This window comes from Aureococcus anophagefferens (assembly GCF_000186865.1).
Source record: "Aureococcus anophagefferens unplaced genomic scaffold AURANscaffold_7, whole genome shotgun sequence".
Lineage (NCBI taxonomy): Eukaryota > Pelagophyceae > Pelagomonadales > Pelagomonadaceae > Aureococcus > Aureococcus anophagefferens.
In genome coordinates, this window is record NW_008705567.1 from 1,312,924 (window position 1) to 1,334,305 (window position 21,382).

The 21,382-nt window shown below is 69.8% G+C and overlaps 6 protein-coding genes across 6 annotated transcripts in view; 3 read left to right on the forward strand and 3 right to left on the reverse strand.

The window, feature by feature from the left end:
• AURANDRAFT_63566 (hypothetical protein) overlaps positions 1-1,892 on the forward strand; it is a gene marked incomplete at both ends in the record, with an annotated part of 3,523 nt that extends 1,631 nt beyond the window's left edge. The window contains one exon of the mRNA XM_009037873.1: positions 123-1,892. Within this exon, the coding sequence (XP_009036121.1) occupies positions 123-1,892 (1,770 nt within the window). The remainder of the gene's footprint in view (positions 1-122) is intronic.
• Positions 1,893-1,980: 88 nt separating this feature from the next.
• AURANDRAFT_71479 (expressed protein) lies at positions 1,981-3,559 on the reverse strand (the record flags this gene model as incomplete). Its single annotated transcript, XM_009038060.1, has 1 exon — positions 1,981-3,559. A coding segment is annotated over one exon (968 nt), but the record flags the coding sequence as incomplete, so codon positions are not given.
• A 1,158-nt stretch (positions 3,560-4,717) lies between these two features.
• On the forward strand, positions 4,718-5,777 carry AURANDRAFT_63568 (hypothetical protein; the record flags this gene model as incomplete). The annotated part of the gene is made up of 2 exons (XM_009037874.1): positions 4,718-4,969; positions 5,064-5,777. The coding sequence occupies 2 exons, from the start codon at positions 4,718-4,720 to the stop codon at positions 5,775-5,777; spliced, it is 966 nt and encodes a 321-aa protein (XP_009036122.1).
• A 1,199-nt stretch (positions 5,778-6,976) lies between these two features.
• AURANDRAFT_71480 (expressed protein) lies at positions 6,977-11,506 on the reverse strand (the record flags this gene model as incomplete). The annotated part of the gene is made up of 6 exons (XM_009038059.1): positions 6,977-7,204; positions 7,226-7,312; positions 7,418-7,618; positions 8,574-8,625; positions 8,649-9,166; positions 9,494-11,506. Coding segments are annotated over 6 exons (3,098 nt in total), but the record flags the coding sequence as incomplete, so codon positions are not given.
• A 4,939-nt stretch (positions 11,507-16,445) lies between these two features.
• On the forward strand, positions 16,446-17,537 carry AURANDRAFT_25063 (hypothetical protein; the record flags this gene model as incomplete). Its single annotated transcript, XM_009037875.1, has 1 exon — positions 16,446-17,537. A coding segment is annotated over one exon (1,092 nt), but the record flags the coding sequence as incomplete, so codon positions are not given.
• Positions 17,538-20,612: 3,075 nt separating this feature from the next.
• Positions 20,613-21,382, reverse strand: part of PEP1 (hypothetical protein) — a gene marked incomplete at both ends in the record, with an annotated part of 5,174 nt that continues 4,404 nt past the window's right edge. Inside the window, one exon of the mRNA XM_009038058.1 lies at positions 20,613-21,294. Coding sequence (XP_009036306.1) covers positions 20,613-21,294 — 682 coding nt within the window. The remainder of the gene's footprint in view (positions 21,295-21,382) is intronic.

Sequence of the window (21,382 nt, forward strand, 5' to 3'; positions counted from 1 at the left end):
GCTGATTTTTGGACGAGCGATCATCTCTCGGAGCGGTCTCGACGCGTGGGCGCTTTTTCCGGAACGCGCGCGCGCGGAACACTCACGTTGAAGCGAACTTGAATCACCCTTTTGCTGCCCAGGTGCTCACGCGGCGCGCGGTCATGTCCGACGTTATCGGCCCGCGCGACTTCTTCTACTGCTTCGTGCTCTACGTGGTCATGATGGCCGTGCGGGCGCTCATGGTGCTGGCGCTCTACCCGATCCTGGCGAACATGGGCTACGGCACGGACCCCAAGGCCGCGGGCTTCATGGTCTGGGGCGGGCTCCGCGGCGCCGTCGGCTTGGCGCTCGCGGTCTACGTGAAGACGACGCTGCAGCAGAACGGCGACCCCGACGACGCCAAGGACGGGAAGCGCATCCTGTTCCACGTGGCCGGGCTCGCGTTCCTGACGCTGACGATCAACGGCACGACCGCGGGGCCGCTGCTCAAGCTCTGGGGCATGGTCGGCCTGCCGGAGCTCAAGAAGCAGCTCGTCGCCAAGGTCCGGGAGCGCGTCGCGTCGCACGCGACGGCGGCCTACAAGTCCTCCTGCGTCAAGTTCGACCACGACGCCGTCGAGATGCTCGACCACATCTCGTCGCTGAAGCACCTGAAGGACACGGAGCACGCGACGCCGACGGCGCTCGGCGGCGGAGGCCACGGCGACTTCGAGGCGCCCAAGGAGGACCACGACGCGCACCACGTCTACTCCTGCGAGGAGCTGGAAGCGTTGTTGGCGAGCTTCGGCGCGGCGCCGAACCCCGAGGAGCTCGTGCTGCTGCGCGAGACGTTCTACCGCATCGTCAAGAGCGAGTACTGGGAGATGATCGAGGACGGCCAGCTCCCGCGCAAGTCCGGCGCGACGCTCGAGCTCCTCAAGTCCATCGAGGTCTGCCTGGACGACGTCGAGACGACGCTCTTCGACTGGGAGCTGCTGGCGCCGACGGTGAACCAGCAGATCGGCGGCTCGGGGCAGGACGCGTTCTTCGAGACGCTCGACGACATCCTGCCCGACTCCGTGACCATCGACAACCAGCTCCACTACCTGCTCAACTACAAGAAGCACGAGATCGTCTACTACGTCACGCGCGCGTTCATCAACGCGCACCAGCACGCGCAGAACAAGCTCGCGGAGTTCTTCGGCGACGACCCGTCGCCGGACACGCCCGAGGAGGTGACGATCATGCTCGAGTCCGCGCGCCAGTGCGAGATGGCCGAGGCGCGCATGGCGCAGATCGCGCCGTCGCTCATCCAGCTCGTGAAGACGAAGATCATCTCCCACAACATCATGGACATGCAGCACGAGCTCGTGTTCAAGCTGATCAAGCAGGGCATCCTCACGGAGGCGGACGCGGAGGAGATCCTCCACGAGCTCGACGCGGACACGAAGGCCGTCTCCGCCGCGCGCAAGGAGAAGGCGCGGGCCGTCGCGTCGCTGCACGTCGACGCGGAGCTCGGCAACCTCGACGAGAAGAACCTCTCCGCGGACAATTTGGCGCTGCTCTCCGAGATGGAGATGTCGAAGACGGACTCGCGCGCGTCCATCAAGAAGCAGGCCTCCATACGGCGCGTCACCTCCAAGAGCTCCTTCCAGCCGCTGGCGTCCTCCGACTCGCACCAGGACCTCGCGGGCTTCGACGACGGCCCGCTCATGATCGAGGTCGACGACGGCGCCGCCGCGCCGCCGCGCATGGTCCTCGGCGACCCGCCGACGCTCGAGTCCGTCGACGACGCGCCGCCGCCGGCGACGCCGGCGACGCCCCTCGCGGCGGCCATGAGCCCCCCCATGGTCAAGTCGCCCGACGACGACATCCACCACTCCGACTTCGACGACCACGGCCACGACTTCGAGACGGCCGTCGTCGGCTAGGGAGCGCCGCTTGGAAGGGCCTCCCTTCCTTATTTAACCCTTCTTTCGTTCCGTATTCGACCTACCCCTAGCCTGCTTTGCTGTCTCGTGGCATTTCTACGCGGCCCTCAGTACTCGAGGCCCAGCCACCAGTAGATGTCCTGCTTGTCCATCCCGAGTAAGCTCATTCCGCAGCCTCTGAACCCGTGACAGGGGGGGTAGATTTCTCGAAACCCGTGTTTTTCCTGGACGAGCCCGACGGCATCGTAGATGACGTCGCCGTACACCCAGCGCCTCCGTTCCTCGTCGGACAAGTTGTCGGCGTCGTTCCACGACGTGCCAGGGCACCGCTGAGGCAAAGCTTCGGAGAGCCCGGCGTCCCGAAGAAACGACTCGATGGCATCATCATCGAAGTCAGAAATACTTTCATCTCCGTGTTCGTCTTGTTTATACGTGAAGAGATCGCTCTCGACCGCGATTGTTAAATGGCCTTGAAGTCGAAAAGCAACGCGTCCGACATCCTTGCAGTAAAACGAGATTGAAAACCTAGCCGCTTGAGGGCCGGCGGTGAATTCAGCGCTTACGCGCATGTCGTAGCCCTCGTACTCTTCGTCCTGCTCCTGATTCGATTTGATCAAGAGCACGCGGCAGAAAGGGGTGGGGGGCTTCGACGCTGCGATCAGATCGATGAGACGAGCTTCGGCGCTGCGCTGAAGCGTTTTAAGCTTCGCCGCGATGGCGCGTACCGTCTACTTCGCGATTGCGTCCACCAGGCCCCGGGCCCGCGCGCAGTCGAAGTCGTTGAAGGCGCCGACCTCGACGATGCGCGTCGTGCGCCGCTCGCCCTGGTCGCTCGCGCGGCCCGCGACGTGGAGCACCTCGCCCTCGCCGTCCTCCTTGCTGTGGTTGAAGAACTTGTTCGTGAAGAGCAGCACCCCCAGCTTCGTCCAGGGCTCGTCGTCGCAGGCCAACCCCGTCGACGCCACGCGGTCCACGGCGACGGGGACGGCGAGGATCGTCTTCGTGCGGTAGCCCGTCGCCAAATCGTCCGCCAAGGGCGGCGGGCACTCGTCGGAGTCGTAGATGTCGTCGACGCGGATCGTCTCCCAGTCGGAAGCCGCCTCGCGCACGATGGACTCGGACCAGGCCGACGCGCGGTCCCCGTCGTCGATGGCCGCGTCGCCGACGACGTCGCGCCGCGACGCCGCGTCCCACGCGTAGATGAGGTCGCTGCCGGAGTATTTGTAGAAGCAGCAGCGGTCGACGCCCATCTCGACCTTGGCCACGGAGAGGACCGCGCCCAGCAACCGGTCGAGGTGGAACATCTTCGCGTCGACGTCGTCGTCGTCGATCGCGGCCTCGAGGGGCCGCGACGCCGCGGCGGCGGCCTTCTGGAACGCGGCGCGCTGCTCCGACTCGGGCGTGCCCCGGATCTGTCGCCGCGACGCGCCCGGCGACATGGGGTCCACGAACTCGACGTGGTCGTTGCGGTAGGCCTCGTGCGCGCCGTGGCCGTTGCCGTCGGTGCCGTCGAGCGACAGCACGGGGTCGTCGCGGTCCGCCCACGGCGGCCGCGGGTACGCGCCGAAGTCGTCGCCGTAGGTCGCCGCGCTCCGCTTCAGCTTCTCGACGACCTTCTTCGCGCGCAGCTTCAGGCCCATGGCCGCCAGCGCACCCGGGTCGTCCATGCCCAGCGGGAGCGGCCGCGGCCGCGCGGGCTGCCGCGCCGGCGGCGAGCTGCCGAGGTCGATGTGGCTGCTCGACCGCGTGCGGTCGCTCGACTTGCGCAGGCGGCGGCGTCCTCGTCCTTCGCCTCCACGGGCGTCAGCGAGCTGCGCCGCTTCTCCTCGATCTTCTCGAGCAGCGTCTCGAGGCTGCCCATGCCCTCCGTGGACATCGCGCGCTTCGACGCCGCGAGGATCTCCTTCATCGAGGCAACGGTGCCTTTTTGCTCCGGCTCGAGCAGCTATCGAGCTCTCGCCGCTGCTGCGATGTTTGGCCTTTCGTGCGCTGCCGAGGGCCGCACGGGCGCGTCGGCGAGCCGGGCCCGCGCCGGATAGGCATGGGCAACGGGCTGTCCGCCGCGGAGTTCAGGGAGAGGCATCAAAAGTCCTGGGCGCCAGCGTTTCGGAAGGAGCTCGAAGCGTGGGCCTCGAACGAATTTCCAGGGGATTGTCTTGACGAGGGCCTATTTCAAACTGTTTACCACTTACTTCGTGACTACTGCTATCACGCAAATGACTTAAACGACAAACGCGAGAAGAAGAACCTCCCGCGCTCCATCACGGTCGAGTTCGGCGAACTAAAAGACGGGAAATGGACGCTGTCCGTCGCGCGGTTCCGGTCCCACGGCGCGCCGTGGTTCATGGAGATGATCCGCCGTCAGGGCTACCGCGACGCGATCAGCCTCCTCGCCTTCGCGCACGCCGCAGAATTTAGTGTGGAGAGATGTGATCAATTCTCGGACCAGCCGGGGTCCTACACTCTCAAAGATTGTACAATAATTTTCACAATATTTCAGCACAGCCAAGTCCAATGGACAAGGGCCCGCTTCGTTAGACTCTGTTCAACCCGTTCAAACATCGACATCGCGGAGCAGCGACGCCAGGCAGACATCCTGCTCGCATGCTCCCGAGCAGAACTGCATAACAGCACACAAGAGGTCCGGACCCTCACCCCGCCTGATACCCAATTCATCACCCAACCCTCCGCAAATGAAGCTGCGAGGGTGCTCGCCAGGTTCGAGGGCGTTCCGTCGCAGCCCGCGTCCTCGACGGAACTCCCGCTTTCGCAAGATCGGACGCACGCGCAGGCATCCCGATCGTGTCGTCGCTAGCAAGTACGCCATGAGCAAGAAGTACCGGGACGCGCCCTTGACGAACATCCCCGGCCCCCGGACGACCGCGGGACAAAGTTATTTCAGGGTCGAATACCTCGCGAACCCGAACAATTATCTACTATCGCGTCTCCAAAAAATCTTCCAACGCATGACGGCGAGCGCCGCGGACCGCACGGACGACAACGGCGTCAAGGGCGTCCGCCGTGTGACCTTCGACGAGGTCGTGGCGAAGACGGTGGAGCAACTCTGCATGTGCCCGGTCACGAAGGCGCCGCTCATGAACGAGGCGCGGGCCCTGCGTCACGACCCTCCCCCCAAACTCGACGAAATCGCGACTCTTTCCCCTTCCACAGGCGGGCGTTCCAGGGGCGTCGAACCTCATGCAGGCGTCGCCGGACCGGCCGGACGAGGGGAACGTCGACTACGCGATGGACACGTTCCTCATCGTCTGGCTCGGCGTCAACGGCAGCATCATCTCCGCCTGGGGCAAGGCGACGGCCTACATGTTCGACGTGCTGTGCGGCGTCAGCGACGTCGTCGTCCCCGTGCTCGGGGACATGCCCGCGCCCGCGCCGAAGCGCACCCCGGCGGCGTACCGCGACCTCGCGCGGATGCTCCGGGAGGGCACCTTCCCGCCGCCCCCGGCGGCCCAGAAGCCGAAGCGCCTCCGCGTCGACGAGCCCTCGGCGCCGCCGGCCCAGGCCGCGGCGTCCGGGCCCGCCGTCGAGTCGCCCGCGGCGCCCGCCGTCGACGTCGCGGCGACCGTCGCGGCGACCGTCGTGGCGACGCCGCCGCCCGCCGGCGGCCCGCCGGTCGTCGTCGCGCCGAGCCCGGATGAGCGCCACAAGAATGCGCGGGCGGCGCTGTCGCAGAATCGCTCCGAGAGCCACGCGCTCGCGATCAAGACCCGCGATCTCGAGAACCAGCTCGCGGAGCTCAAGGCCAAGATGGACCGGCTCGACGTGGAGAAGCCGGCGCTCGAGTGCGAGCTCAAGGCCGCCGCGAAGGCGGCGGGCCGCACGCACGGCGCGATGGACGCGTTCCTCGGGAAGCGCAAGGCCGACTGAGGAAAGAAGTACGGGGAAGTTTGACAGATCCCGCCTTGGGGTATGTTTATTGGGTAAGTACCCGTCTACGCCGCGCCGCACCTGTAGAACGCCCGCCCGGACTGGCTCTCCCAGAACATGACCGGCGTATAGACGATGGAATACGCGCGCGCGGGCAGGGTACCGCATCCTCATCGCCGCTGGCGATCAGCGCGGCGCACTCCTCCTCCCACGCGGCCGACGCCTTGCGCTTTCTGGGCGGCATTGGGCGAGCGGCCAGCTCATCGTCAGCTTCGCGCTTCACGAACAGCGCCGGTTTGGAGACCGCGACCATGCGCGGGGCGCCGCCGTCGGGGTCGGGCTTGGGCTGCAGCACGCCCACGAGCAACACATCCATGATGTAGGTGTCGATATCTATAACGGTTTCTTCCGCCGTGAGGTCGATCGTCTCCGTCACGGCGCTCTCCTCCGCCGAGCCGCGTTGCCACGACGGCAGCGAGCCCCCGAGCGACGGCGGTCGCGTCTGCCAGGCATTCAGCTCGCGAAGCAGCTGGTAGATCTTATTGTGAGAGTCTGGCGCGCTCGATTTCTTGAGACCGTTAATCGTCTTCCGCAGCGCATTGAAACCCAGCGTGTCCTGCTCGATCCGCGGCGGCGATGTTTGCCGCCGGAGCGTCCTACCGCCGGGCAGCTCGACGTTGTGCTGCACGATGGGCTCGTAGTAGTACTTTAAGAGGGCGTCATAATCTGCCTGATCGAACTCGGTTTTCACTTTTTGGGCTGCCATCGTGCCGGCACCCGATGATGCACAGATCGTGCCCTGACCTTGACAGCCGACCGGTTTGGGGCATCTCGATGTGGGCAGCCTCGCTGCGCGTCGTCGCGCTGCTCGCGTGGGCCGTGGCGCCGCCCCGGTGCGTCGGCGGGGCGCAGGTGCGGTGCGCGACGCAGCCCTGGGCGCTCTGCGACGAGGGCGGCGCCGACGCCGCGCCCGCGGCGCCGCCCCGCGCGCCGGCGAAGCCCACGCGGCCGAACGCGCCGCGGGCGCCGCCGGCGAGCCTCGCGGACCCGTCGGAGACCCACGCGCCGCTGCTGCCGGCGTCGGCGAGCACGCTCGACGCGAGCACGGAGGTCGCCGACGGCGTTTTGGCCGACGCGGGAGAGACCGCGACGAACCACACGAGCCACTACGTCGCCTTTCGCTGCGCGGCGTCCCGCGGCTACCTGCGCACGTCGCCGCACCCGGCCCTGGGCACGACCGTGTCCATCCAGGCCCAGGACGGCCTGCTGCCGCCGCGCGAGGCTGTGTGGCGCCTCACGCAGTCGTCGAGCGGGTTGTCCACGTTCGAGTCGCTCGACGGCGGCGCGTTCCTGACGATGAACGGCCGGAGCGCGAAGCCGCCCTGGATGTTGTTCGTCGTGCCGCCGCCGAGCGCCCTCGACGCGACCTACTCCGCCGCGGACCTCACGTTCCGCATCGAGTTGGACTCCACGTCCCTGGGCGACGCGCGCGAGAAGCGCGCGACGGCGCGCGTCTTCTCGACGGGCGCGGGCGCCTACGTGAACTGCGTCGACGGCCGCCACCTGCGGGGCCACGGCAGCAAGCCCGACAACAAGCGGCCCGCGGGCCGCGAGCCGTCGACGGTGCTCGAGGTCTTCACGCTGTCGGCGGCGCAGGCGGAGCGCGTCGAGCCCGCGGAGGACGCCGCGGCCGAGGAGGCGCCGCCGCCGCCGCCGCGGGGCGGCGCGAGGCCCGCGAAGACGAAGAAGCCGCCGAGGAAGCGGGCGTCGCTCGCGTCGCGCTTCTTCGGCGACGGCGACGCGCCGCCGGACGGCCGGGAGCCGCGCGACTGCGCGAAAGCCTGCGGCGGCGACGGCGTCGACGCGTCCGGGGGCTTCCCGCCCGTCGCCTTCCCGCCGCCCCACGACGACTACTTGTGCCCGTCGAACTTTCGGGATGCCTCCGACTGGGTCTTCGCGTGGCCCTGGAGCCACTTCGGCGAGGACGCGTGGGTCGCGTCGGGATCCGCGGCCGCGCGGTGCCTCGGCGACGTGCCCCTCGTCTACGCGCACGCGAACAAGGTCGAGCGCGCCGCGGCCTGGGCGACGAAGGAGCTCCGGCGGCCCTTCATCCTCATCTCGGGCCAGAGCGACTTCGCCGCGTCCAAGTACAAGAAGGTCCTGAAGAACGGGCTGCTCCACCGCTGGTACGCGCAGAACAACGACCTCAAAAACGACGGCAAGGTGCGCGCGCTGCCCATCGGCCTCAACTGCTTCGAGCAGGCGCCGGAGATGCACCGCGCGCTCAAGGCCATCGGCGCGGCGAAGCACCGCGCGGGCGGCCGCGTCGGCGACGAGGCCGGCGACCACGCGAAGCGCGTCTGGGTCAACTTTGGGAACACGCACGCGAAGCGCAAGGTCGCCTGGGAGCATCTGTGCGGCGACGCGAAGAAGAAGAAGAAGGGCAAGGACTGGGCGACGTGCGCCGTGAAGACGACGAAGAACAACGTCAAGAACAACCCCCACCTCGTCAAGTACTACCAGCAGGTCGCGGCGCACCGCTACGTCGCCGCGCCGCGGGGCAACGGCCTCGACACGCACCGGTTCTGGGAGGCGCTGTACCTGGGCTGCGTGCCCATCGTCGAGACGGGGCCCCTCGACCACCTCTACGCCCGGGTCGGGGCGCTCGTCGTCAGGTCGTGGACGGACGTCACCGCGGCTCTCCTCGACGCGAAGCACGGCGAGCTCTACGCGCGGCTCAAGAACCACTCCCACCTCCTCAGCGCCGCGCACTGGCGGTCGACGATCGAGGCGGACCGCGCGGCGGCCCTCGCCGGCGGCGACCGCGACCGGAAGCGGTGCTGGGGAACTACGAAGTAGCGCAATAGTTACTGGAGCGCCGCGTCCGGGTGCCAGTCCGGCGCGCGGGCGAAGAAGTCGTCGTCGAAGAGGTTCAGCGGGAGGACCTCCTCCACGTGGCACATGATGTGCGCGTTCGCGAGCGTGTAGGTCCGCGAAAACGTCGTCGCGTTCTTCGACACCTCGAGGAGCGAGAAGGACTGCTTGCCGCCGAGCTCCGCGAAGATCTGGCCGATGCCGACGCCGCCGCCGTCCGCGAGCTCGATGGCCTCGCGCGTCACGGCGGTGACGACGGACGCGGCGACGCAGGCCGGCGTGCCGTCGACGGCGATGAGCACGCGCCGCCGCCAGAGGCCGATCTTCACGCGCTCGTTGCGCAGCACCGTCACCGTGACGGCCCGGTTGTGGTACGCCGACAGGATGCGCTGGAGGTTGCCGTTCGCCGTCAACACGATGCGCTGGAGGGGCGTGAAGGCGCTGCTCAGCGACAGGTCCACGGCGAGGTGGGACCCGCCGACGTCGCCGAGGTGGTCCGCGCCGTCCATGATCGTCTGCGTCGTCGTCGTCGTCGTCGTCGTCGCGGGTTCGCTCGTCGCCTCGGCGGCGTCGTGCGCGCGCGTCGCCGCGCTTTTCGCGAGCAACGATGGATGGGTTGTGACGAAGCTGTCGGCAGATGCGACGAGCAGCGCGAGCGCTGCGATGGCGCCGACCATCGTCGCGTCTGCTGCAACGTTTTTGACGCTCGCCGCTTGACGGCAACGAGCTGTCCAAAGCCAAGTTCCAAGCCACCAACTCACGGAAAAGCGGCGCTTCAGCACGCCCCCCACCAGTCAACCAGGGAGGCCATTACCAAAGGAAGGATCTGCGGCGCGCTAGACGCCGCCGCCGCCCTCGACGTCGTCGCCCGCCGCGGGCGCGCCGGCGACGTACGCGGGGACGTCCGCGTAGCCCGCGCGTTCGGCGGCCGCGTCGCCGGCGTCGCTCGCGTCGTGGTCCGCGCTCCCCTGGCGCGTGCGCGCGGTCGCCGCGGGCAGGAGCCGGAGCCGGTAGTGGGCGACGACCGCGGCGACCGTCGCGCCGATGCAGACGGCGACGACGGACCAGCCGACCGCGTGCGTCTGGATGACGATGAGCGCGAAGAAGAGGAACTGGATCACGGAGATGAAGTAGAAGAAGCGGCGCAGCATGAGCTCCGCGCGGGGCCCGAGCACGAGCGACCCGAGGGGCGCGCCGAAGCAGACCACGGGCGCCGCCGCGCACCAGCAGTAGACGACGTCCTGGCTCACGTGGCCCGTGGCCATGCGGATGCCCATGACGACGAAGGACATGGTCGCCATGACGATGACCGTCGACGCCGTCATCGCCGACTCGGAGATCACGTCCTCGGGCGTGAGCATGTTCCAGCAGAAGGACGCGAAGATGTAGGCCATCGAGTCGCTGCCGGAGCCGAGCTTGGCCGTCACGAAGCCGCCGACGAGCGCGGAGACGACGAGCAGGCCGTCGCGGATGGACTCGCGCGTCCGCCGCCGGTCTTCTTCCAAATCCGCCGCGGGCGCGGCTAATTCGTCCTTGGCCTCCTCCGCGCGCACGAGCTCCGCGAGCGCGTCGCCCTTGGCGCCGCCGGGCGCCGGGCCCTTGGCGCCGCCGGGCGCCGGGCCCTTGGCGCACCCCAGGGGCGGCAGGTAGTGCTCGATGATCTCGTTCTTGTAAAAGTACACGACGGCGAACGCCAACAAATACGTCGTCAGCGTCAGATTCACCGCGAAGGGGTCGACCTCGACGACGAAGCCGACGATGCACCCCAACACCCCAAAGGCGATGGACCAAGAGACCAGCTTGACGTGGACGAGCTCGGGCTTGAGGTAGAGGATGAGGTACGACGCGGACGTCATGCCGACGGCCTGGATCATCGCGGAGAAGTCGCGGCCCTGCGCGGGCTCCATGCGGAGCACGAGCACGGCCACGGGGAAGCCGACGACGCCGCCGCCCAGGGGCGTCGAGCCGGCGATGAAGCTGCCGAGGACCATGGCCGCGGACATGGGCCAGAACTGGCTGAAGACGGCGCGCCAGATCTTCCGCGTCGCCATGCAGTAGAGCCACACGGGGAAGAAGCACGCCGCGGGCATCAAAGCCAGGGGCCCCCGCGTGCGCGGCGCCTTCTCGACCTCGCGCTGGAGCACGCGGCTCCGGTGGTGCGTCTCCGCGTCGATGCGCGCGAGGACCATCGTGAACGACGCGCCCGACCCGGACGACACGCGGCGGTGGAGCAGGTCGCCGTGGAGGTTGAAGTCGTGGGTCACGGGCGTCTCGGCGGAGGTCGGGTCCGCGGGCACCTCGACCATCTGGAGGCGGCCGTCGCGGAACGACACGGACCCGCGGCACCGCATTCCGTAGGGCGTCACGCCCTCGGACGAGCCGACGTTGATGGGGATGACGACGCGGTTCGTGTGGAAGAGGTTGAGGGACATGAGGTCGCGCTCCGTCCAGTTGTCCTGGCCGTCGACGCCGAACTCGAGCTCGCTGCTCTGCGTGAGCGCCGCCATGAGCGCGCGCGACCGCGACGCGACGCCGCGCTCCTCGAGGAACTCGCGCATCGACGCGGGCGAGATGAGCCAGACGACCTTCCACGCGCCGACGTAGGGCGCCAGGGCCGCGGCGAGCCGCGGCGTCTTCGGCGACGGCGGCGCGCTGGGGGGCGGCGACGGCGCCGACGGCGCCGGCGGCGCGCCGACCGCCTTGGGCGGCAGCTCGACGCGCAGGTCGGGAGGGCCCGGCATTGCGGCGGTGTTGCGGCGCTGCGCGCGTGCAAAGGAGAGCGGCTCGGTGGGTCGGGGACTCGGTTTTTAAGCCTCGATCATACGTGCGATTTTTTCTAATCGATACGTGGGCTCGTCGAAACGCGGCACCGCTCCTTTCGCGAGGTGATGCTTCGATTTCGCGATGAGGTTAGTTAGTGTTGCCGTGACGTTGTCGTTGCCGCATATTGGAGCACGATGGGGGCAGCTTCCTACGCGCCCATCGACGCGCCTCCGCGCCGCGCCGGCCGCGTCGCGCTGGTGGCCGTCGCCGCGGGCCTCCTCGTCGCCGGCGCGCTCTACCCCAAAACCGCAGCCCCGCCGCTCGCGCTAGCGACAGCTGCAGCCAAGACGACGGTGGCCCTGACCTACGCGGACTTCCTCGCCGTCGACGAGGTCTGCAAGTACGTGCGCCAGCAGGAGGGCGAGGACTGCTACGACGTCGCCGCGGCGACGCTGCTCAAGTACGTGCCGCGGCGCGTGGAGCTGACCGTCGACCGGGCGCTCGTCGAGGGCTCCGTCGGCGCCGGCGTCCCGCGGCCGCGACGATTTTCGAGTGATTCGGGGCGGGAAACCAATGAGAAATCGTCACCGTCATGCTTGGTAGGTCGGCGCGCAGGCCGCCGAGGGCTACGTGGCCTTCAACATCGTCTGGATGGACGAGAGCGACGAGGAGTTCAGCTCCTGGCTCGTCGTGCTCGACTACGCCGGGGCCATCAGGACCATGGTGCCCTTCTACGAGGGCAAGTCCGTCTACCGCGCGGCCGGGTTCAAGATGTGGTCCGCGGCCGAGATGGTCATGGGCGCGTCGCGGGGCTCCTTCATGGGCTGGGCCTACAAGTTCGACTGGAAGACCGGCGACTACGCGCAGCTCTCGACGGCGAGCATCAACATCCACGACCTGCAGAAGGCCAAGGACGGGTCCGCGTTCTGGTCCGCGATCAAGTCCGAGGAGATCCAGAAGACCTGCGTCGACACGAACAAGGCCTGCGCCGATTCTACCACGTCGGCCATCGCCGGCGTGCCGTCCAAGGACGTCGACGACATCAACCACGTCCAGCCCATCGAGGACGACGCGAAGATCGTGATCTCGTCGCGGAGCACGAACGCGATCTACAAGGTCTGGGCGTCGAACATGACGAAGATCTGGGCTTTGGGCGGCGACGACGGCGATTTCGGTATTGTTGGATACACGGGCGACTACTACGCGCCGGGGTCGTCCTACTGGGTCGGCCAGCACAACGCGGAGTACGTCGGCGACGACGAGTACGCCATGTTCGACAACAACTACGACCGGGCGCAACGCAACTCGCGGCTGCTCGTCGTCGAGGCGGCCGACGGCGCGGCGAACGCGTCCGTGGTCTGGGAGTACGACGTCGGCGCCTACTCGCAGATGTTCGGCGACAACGACCGGTTGCCCACGGGCAACATGTTCGCGTGCTGGTGGCCCAGCGAGACGATCAACGGCTCCGACGCCTACGAGGCGCGCGTGGCCGAGATCACGCGGAGCACCATGGAGACGGCCTTCCAGCTGGACGTCTTCGGCAAGGAGACGTGCGCCGCGGGCGAGTCGTGCGACCGCGAGACGGGCTGGCTCATGTACTCCGCGGAGCGCTTCTACGACAGGCCCCTCGTCTGGGACGTGGCGTGCGACGGCCGGGACCTGAGCTTCAAGGTCGCGAACAACTTCAAGCAGGCGTCGGCCTACGACGGCACCTACGCCGCCACGAGCGCCAAGGGCGACGCGGTCGCGTCGGGCGACTTCGCCTTCGGCGCGCACTGGCGCGAGAAGAAGGTCAACGCGACGCTGTCGAGCGCGTCCAAGGACGGGACCCTCGAGGTGACGAACCAGTACGGCGACACCACGAGCGTCACCTACCGGTGTTAACTGTCGCGTCGGGTGTGTGGTGCGGCGGCGCCGTGGGCGGCGCTGGCCGAGCCGGAGCCCCGGCGCAGGATTTCCTTCCGCGTGTACGAAGCGTGTGTGGTCGGCCGATGCGCGGGGCCGAAGCGGTCGAGGACGTCGACGGCCTCGGGCGAGAGCATCTCAGCACTCCGCCGCGCGCGAGCTGAGCACGCGATGGCATCCATGCACGACGAGCTCGCGGCGGCGCAGCAGATCCAGGACGCCATCGTCGCGCTGGTCTGCGAGATCCCCTGCCCCGGCCAGAGCGGCTTCGGCACGACGGGCCGCGCGGCGCCCCTGGACTACGGCGCGGCCTTCGGCGCGCTCGCCGGCGACGGCGACGCGCGGGAGCTGCTCTCGCACCTGAAAACCGAGCGCGCGTCCGTCGTCCGCGCGTTCGGCGTCGGCGACGAGGACGCGGCGCTCGCGTGCGCGGCGCTGCGGCCGCACCTCCACCGGCTCCTCGCGTCGCTCAAGGCCGCGGGGCCCGCGCTCGACGGCTGCGGCGCCGGCGTGACCTGCGCGTGGACGAGCCCGCTCGAGGCCGCGGACAAGAAGGGCCGGTACCGGTCCTACGAGGCCGGCGGCGGCGCCGCGGCCTTCTCCGCGCGGGCGCGCGAGGCCGTCGCGCTCGACGCCGTCGCCGTGTCCGCGCGCGAGGCCGTCTGCCGCGAGCGGCTCGCGCGGGAGCTCGCGACGTCCGGCGGCGGCGGCGAGCTCGGGCCCCGGCTGAAGAAGGCCGCGGCCGTGCTGCGCGCCGCCGCGGGGCTCTGGGAGGCCGCGGCCGGCGGCGCCGTCGCCGCGCTCGACGCCCTGCCGGCGGGCTGCGCGCTGGCGAGCGGCGACGCGCGGCCGCCGGAGGCGACGCGCGCCGTGTGCGCCGGCGAGGCGCTGGTCTGCACCGCGTCGGCGCAGCGCATGGCCGTCGGCTCCGCGCTGGCGACGACGGGCCTGCCCGACTCGTTGGCCGCGAAACTGTGCGGCGGCGTCGTCGACAAATTGACCGCGGCCCGCGACGCGGCGCGCGACGGCGCGCCGGCCCACGCGGCGCGCGCGGACCAGGGCCGCGCGAACGCCGTCTCCGCGGACGCGAAGCTGTTCGCCGCTCTGCGGGCCTGGTACTGCGCGCGGCAGGCGCAAACGGACGGCGCCTACGGCGTCGCCGTCGGCTGGTACGACGCCGCGCGGGCCGCGCTCGAGCCCCGCGTCCTGACCATGTCGGGCGCGGGCTCCGTGCGGGAAACGCCCTTCAAGACGTTCAAGGCCGCCGTGAGCCGCGCGTTGAAGGCCGCGCAGAGCGACAACAACAAGATCTACTACGAGACGGTGCCCGCGGCCGGGGATCTCAAGATACCGCCGAGCGTCAAGACCATGGCGCCGGAGCCGCCGCCGCCGGCCTACGACGCGCCCGCGACCCTCAAGCCGCCCCAGCTCTCCGACGAGGCGCTCGCGCGGAAGCTCCAGGACGAGCTCGACGAGCCGCCGCCGCCGGCCTATGACGCGCCCGCGACGCCCCGGCTCTCCGACGAGGAGCTCGCGCGGAAGCTCCAGGCCGAGCTCAACGCGTCCTGAGCGCGCGAGGCGATTCGGTTTACCTAACTTTGAACGGCGGCGCGCGTCGTCCTAGTCCTCGTCCGCCGCGCCCGCGAGGACGCAGCCGGCGACGATGAGCAGCGCGCCGATCTTGCCCTTGGGCCCGAGGACGTCGCCGAAGAGGAACTTGGCGAAGACCGCGCCGAAGATGGGCTCCGCCGACAGGAGCACGTTCGTCGTCGCCGCGGAGACGCGCGACGCGCCGGACTGCATCCAGATGTCCGCGAGCGCGCCCGGAATCGCGGCGGAGAAGAGGAGGAGGGCCAGCGCCACGGGCGTCCAGAGGCCCGGCCACATGGCCCCCAGCGAGCACCGCTGGACGAGCTTCCAGTCGACGAGGGCCCAGAGCCCGTACATGCCGACCATGATCCCCGTCTTCGCCGCCTGCAACTCGACCTCGGGCAGGTTCTCGGACGCGATGGCGCCGAGGCGGAAGATGTAGGCGGACCAGCACGCCGCGCCGCCCAGGACCAGCAGATCGCCCGTGTTGAAACCGCTGACCATCGCCGCGAGCCCGCCGAGCGCGCGCGCGACCAAATTGCCCGACGCGTCGGCCGCCGCGGCGCCGTCGCCGCCGAGGAGGAGGATGCCGCCCAATGCGAGGCCGCAGGCGCCCTTGACCGCGTTGCCGACGGTCTGGCCGCAGGCCACGGCGATGAGCGGCGTGATGACGACGCTGAGCTGCTTGAAGAACGTCTCGCGCGTCGCCGTCGTGAGCGCGAGGCCCGCGTTGCTCAGGCCCTGGGACGTGAAGTTCCAGAACGCCAGCTCCGTCGCGACGCTCCAGAGGCTCCGCGGGATCCGCGACGCGTCGCCGCCCTTCGCGCGCGCATTGCGCCGCGCGCGCGCGACGAGCGGCGCGAAGCACGCGACGGACGCGACCTGGCGCACGAAGGACATGGCCGCGGGCGTCGGCGGGCCCGGGAGCTCCAGCATCCACTTGAGCGACACGGTCAGCGTGCCGTACATGGCCGCCACGGCCAGGAGCAGCGCGACGGCGACGTTCCGCGACGGGCCCGCGGCGGCCGCCGACGGCGGGCTCGGAGACGCGGCCACGGCCGTGCCGCCGCGCAGCCGCGGCACGGCGCGCGCGAGGGGGGTCCACCGCGGCCCGCGGAAGGCCAGGGCCATGGCCGGCGGCCGCGGCGCCACGCAGCGCCGCGACGGCGCGCGCAGCGTGTGCGTCGCAAGCGCATCGGCGGACGCCGACGCGAAGACGACGAGGGTTGCGAGCGCGCGGAGCATGCTTGCGTGCTGTTTATGCTCGCTGTCTACGTTCGTTCGACTGTTGCAGCCGGGTACGACTCGCTGCGATGGGCGGTGCGTGACTGTTGCAGCCGGGCACGAACGCTGCGATGCGTCTACGTGACTGTTGCAAGCCGGGCACGACTCGCTGCGATGGGTCGGTGCGTGCTGCCGGAGGGATGACGCCGGGCTTCAATCGGCGGCAGCGTCCACTGCAAGGCCAGGATATTGCCTTTCAGCGGTTGACGGGGAGGCTTCCAGCGGTTGAGCGGGGCTGCGCCAGAAGCGACGATGGGCGGCGACCGCGTCAACGTCTTCGCGCGCGTGCGGCCCCTGGGCAGCGCGCGCGCCGAGAGCGACAGCGAAGCCGTCCGGCTCGACGGCGACACGAACATCACGGTGGACGACATCGAGGGCGCCATCAACGAGTCCCTGCGCGGGTCCAGCGGCGCGTCCCTCGGTGACGCCCTCAAGGCGTCGGCCCAGCGCAAGACCTTCGAGTTCGACGGCGTCTTCGGCGGCGAGAGCGAGCAGGCCGAGGTCTTCAAGGAGGTCGGGTTGCCCGTCGTCGACGCGGTGCTGGCCGGGTACCACGGGTGCGTCTTCGCCTACGGCCAGACGGGCAGCGGCAAGACCTACAGCCTGCTCCACGGCGGGTCCGCGGCCCACAGCTTCCAGGACTCGGGCCTCCTGCCGCGCCTCGCGGCGACGCTCTACGTCAAGGCCGCCCGCGACGTGTCGCACGACTACACGGTCGAGGCGGGCTGCTTCCAGGTCTACAACGAGCAGGTCAGCGACCTGCTCCACCCGGAGCACCGGAGCGGCAAGGGCGCGAACCTGAGCGTCTCCAAGGACCGGAGCGGCCACGGCCAGGTGGACCAGCTCACGTGGGTCGCGTGCGGCTCCGCGAACGATTTGCTCGCGCAGTTCGCGTCCGCGCGGAAGAACGTCGTCTACGCGGAGACGAAGATGAACAAGGCGAGCTCTAGGAGCCACGCCTGCTTCCAGCTCCGCGTGTCCCGGCGGCCGAAGCAGGCCGGGGCCAGGGGGACCGTGAGCCTCTGCTCCGTCGTGGACCTCGCGGGGTCCGAGCGCGTGAAACGGAGCGGCGTCGCGGGCAAGGAGCTCAAGGAGGCCATCAACATCAACGGGAGCCTGCTCGCGCTGGGCAACGTCGTCGCGGCCCTCGCGGCGAAGAAGAAGCACGTGCCCTACCGCGACAGCAAGCTCACGCGCGTGCTCGAGGGCTCCGTCGGCGGCAACTGCAAGACGACGCTACTATGTTGCTGCTCGCCGTCCGCGGACTCGACGAGCGAGACGCTGGCGGCCCTCGCCTTCGCCGCGCGGGCCATGCGCTGCGAGTGCAAGGCCGTCGTCAACGAGGCCGACGTCGGCGACATGCCCGACTGCGGCGCGCTCGTGTCGGTCGCGCCGGACCCGAAGCACGCCGCGGCCGTGGAAGCGCTCGCGGCGTCCGAGGCCGCGGCGAAGGAGGCCCGCGCGGAGAAGCTCAAGTTCGAGCGGGCCGCGGCGGACTCCAAGGCCAAGGGGTCCCGGGCCGAGGAGGCGCGGAAAGAAGCCGCGGCCGAGGCGGAGCGGCTCGCGGCGAAGGAGAAGCAGGTCCGCCGCGAGCTCGAGGCCGCGTGCGCGTCGGCGAAGAACGAGGAGAAGCGGCGCCTCGACGCCGAGGAGCGGCTGGCGCTCCTCGAGCTGAGTGCCGCCAAGGACGCGGAGGCGCTCAAGCTGCGGCTCGACGAGGTCTCGCGCGCGCGCGACGAGTCGAAGAGCGAGTCCGCGCGGCTCGAGGAGGCGCTCGCCGAGGCGCGGAAGCAGGCCCGGGAGCGCCAGCTGGCGTTCGCCCGGGAGGAGCGGGCCCTCGCGGACCAGGTCAAGGCCGCGGAACACGCCCAGAAGGCGACGGGCGACGACCTCGACGCCGCGCGGAAAGAGATCGACGACATCATGCGCGAGCTCCGCGAGGCTAAAGAAACGCTCGCGACGCGCGCGGCCGTCTCCGAGGACGAGGTCAACGCGGAGCGGGCGCGGCGCGACGACATCGCCGCCCGCCTCGAGGCGGAGGTGTCGAGGGAGCGCGACAAGGCCGCGGGCCTGGAGGAAGCGCTCGCGGGCGCGTCGGCGAAGCTCGAGGTCTCGGAGCGCGCGCGGGAGCGCTCCGCCTGCGAGTCGGCCCTCGAGCGCGCGGCCATCGCGGCGAGCCAGCGGGTCGCCCTCGAGGCGCGCGAGGCCGCGGAGCGGAAGCGCCTCGCGAGGGCCGCGGCGGCGCAGGACGCGCGGCTCGCGGCCGTCGCGGCCGACGGCGCCAAGGTCGCGCTCGAGCTCGCCGACGGCGCGAAGACGGCGGCGGAGCGGGCCGACGCCCGCGCGGCCCAGGTCGCCAAGCTCCGGACGGCCGAGGCCGAGAGCCGCCGCGCGCTCGACGCGGCCGTCGCCGACGCGGCCGCGCGCGACGCGCGCGACGCGAAGCAGCTCGCCGACGCCGACGCGCGCGCGGCGGGCATCTCCAATTCGCTCGCGGCCCTCGAGGAGCGCGCGGCCGCGGACCAGGTCAAGGCGGCGGCCGCGCTCGCGGCCGCGCGCGCGGACGCCGAGGCCGCGTCCGCCCAGTTCGCGGGCGAGGCCCTCGAGGCCGCGCGGCTCCGGGGCGAGACGGCCCAGCTCGCCGAGGACCTGCGCAAGGAGGCGTCCGACGGCGCGGCGCGCGTCGAGCTCGCGGAGCGGCTCCGCGCGCAGCAGGCGGACCGCCACGCGGCGGCGGAAAAGCGGCTCGCGTGGGCCTTCTCCGCGGCGCGCCGCTGCCAGGAGCAGAAGGAGCGCCAGGTGCTGGGCGAGCTCGACGTCCTCGCGTCCCGCTTCAACGCGCGCGAGTCGCGCGGCGACGACCTCGAGAAGATCTCGAGGCTGAAGGGCTCGGTCCTCGCGGAGCGCGAGCGCGCCGCGCGGCTCGACCGCGCGCGCACGCTCACGCAGCTGGAGCTCGACAACGAGCGCGCGAGCGACAAGATCTTCGGGGTTGAATCCGAGGCCGCGCGCAAGTCCAAGGCCGCGCGGCGCCGGGACGAGGTCGCCCGCGCGCGCGCGCGGCCGCGGTCCGCGCGCGCGGGCGCGGCCCACAAGCTCGTCGCCACGGCGAAGACCCAGAAGACGCCGGCGATCTTCTGAAGCGGGCTTGTTCCAACTGTAAATCATTCTAGCCCCGCGCCATCCATCCCATCCAGGCACCTGCGCCCCGGGCCATCCGAGTCCTCACCCCGGCCGGGATCGCCGACCTGATTGCCACTCGGGTCCTCGGTCGCGGTCCGGCGGCGCGTCGGACACTTCGTGCGTGTGGGCTCTCCGGGCTTCGAGACGACCTCGACGCCCGTGCGGCACCGCTCGACGCAGTTCTGCATGACGACGCCGAGGGCCAAGACGACGCTGGCGTCGATCCCAGTCGAGGCATGGGGGCTCGTTCTCGATCACCTCGCGTTCACAGATGTCCTCAAAACGACGACGACAGATCGTGTGGGGCGTGAGGCCCTGAGTTTTGTGCGCCATGTGAGCTACGTAAAGGAAGCGAACTTGATGCCTAACATGTTGTCGAAATTGGCACGGTGCGTTTCTATCGACATAACGGCCCGCTCCGCGGTCGTCATGGAACGCCTCGCGTGGGTTCTGATCCAGCTGCGACATCTCCGTGGAATTAAAGTGGTTTTTCCACCAACCGCGGACATGTCCTCGTGGAATCGCTCGTGCGACGCGCTCGCTCGTTCCATGGACGATGTTTCGCGCATCGAGTTTCTCCGCGTTCAAGGAATGAAGCAATCGGAGCCCCTCAGTCCAGATCTTCTCGGCTCGGAGTCATTTCGTTCGATCCTGTTCAAATTGCCGTTGGATTGCGCTCTCCAAACTTCGATGTACGGTCGAGTTCCGTATGATGTGGTCAACACTTTACTCTCTCGCGGTGCAAATCCGAATCATATCCACCACCTCGACGAAACCTCTGTGTTGAGCAAGGCCTGCAAATTTCAAACGGTCAGCGTCGTTCGGCTCTTGCTTGAGAAGGGCGCGCGCGGCCAGCTGGAGACCTACGACAGTTTTCGGTGGACTCTCATGCGCAAAGCAGACCATCTCGATGTCCTCCCACTTCTTTATGATGCAGGCCTCCTGCCCTTGAATACGAGTACGAAAAATGCTTCTTTTTTACATTGGCTTCTTTTCATTCATCGTCACAGAAAATACCAGAGCGTAGGAAGTTTTCTCCCCATTGTCAAACTCGTTGTGGAACGGCAACCAGAGCTCGTGTTAAAGTCTGACCGCCAGGGCCGCACGCCACTGTCTTGGCTAGTCTACAAGTCACCGGAGGACGGCATGTCGGCAGCATCCACAGCAATAGCAAAGGTCCTCGCGAAAGCCGAGCAAGACGCGCGCCTCCGGGGAGCGCTATAATAAAGAACCCCTTCAACCCGCCACGCCCCCTTCGGCGTCGTCGTCGAGGACGAAGAAGAACGCGCCCGTCGCGTCGACGAGCGGCGGGACGTCGTCCGCGGCGACGCGGCAGACCATGACGGCGACGCGGGCCTCGTTGCCCGCGGCGACGAGGGTTCGGAGCGCGTCCGCGCCGTCGCGCGCGCGGGCCGCGCCGCCCGACGAGTAGACCGCGTCGACGCCCGCGTTCGCCAGCGCGCGCAAGCCGTGCGCCGGGTCCGGCGACGCGTCGAAGGACTCGCGGCAGATGGCGACGCGCGCGGGCCTCGCGGCCTCGGCGAGCTCGGCGACGAGGGGCAGGTCCAGGAAGCCGCAGTCGTCCAGCGGCCCGACGACGACCGTCGACGCGCCGTGCTGCCGCGCCAGCGCGACGTCGACGCGGAGCGCCGCCGCGCCCCACGCGCTCAGCCGCCAGCCGCCGCGGGGCCGCAGGTGGACGTGCGTCATGACGCCCAGGCCCCGCACGGCGCCGAGGCACGCGACGAGCGCGCCCGCGGACTCGGCGCGGACCTCGACGAAGCGCGCGCCGCCTCGCGCGACGGCGAGCGCGCCCGCGGGGCCCGCCGCGGCGACGCCGACCTCGGCGCGCAGGGCCGGCGGCGCCGCCGGCGACGGGGGCGCCGGCGACGGCGGCCGCCGCGGCTCCCGGGGCGGGCTCGCCTCGCGGGGCTTCGTGGGCGTCGTCTCCTCCTCCTCGGGATGCATCGCGCGGTAGTAGGCCATGGCCGGCGACAGGAGCTTCT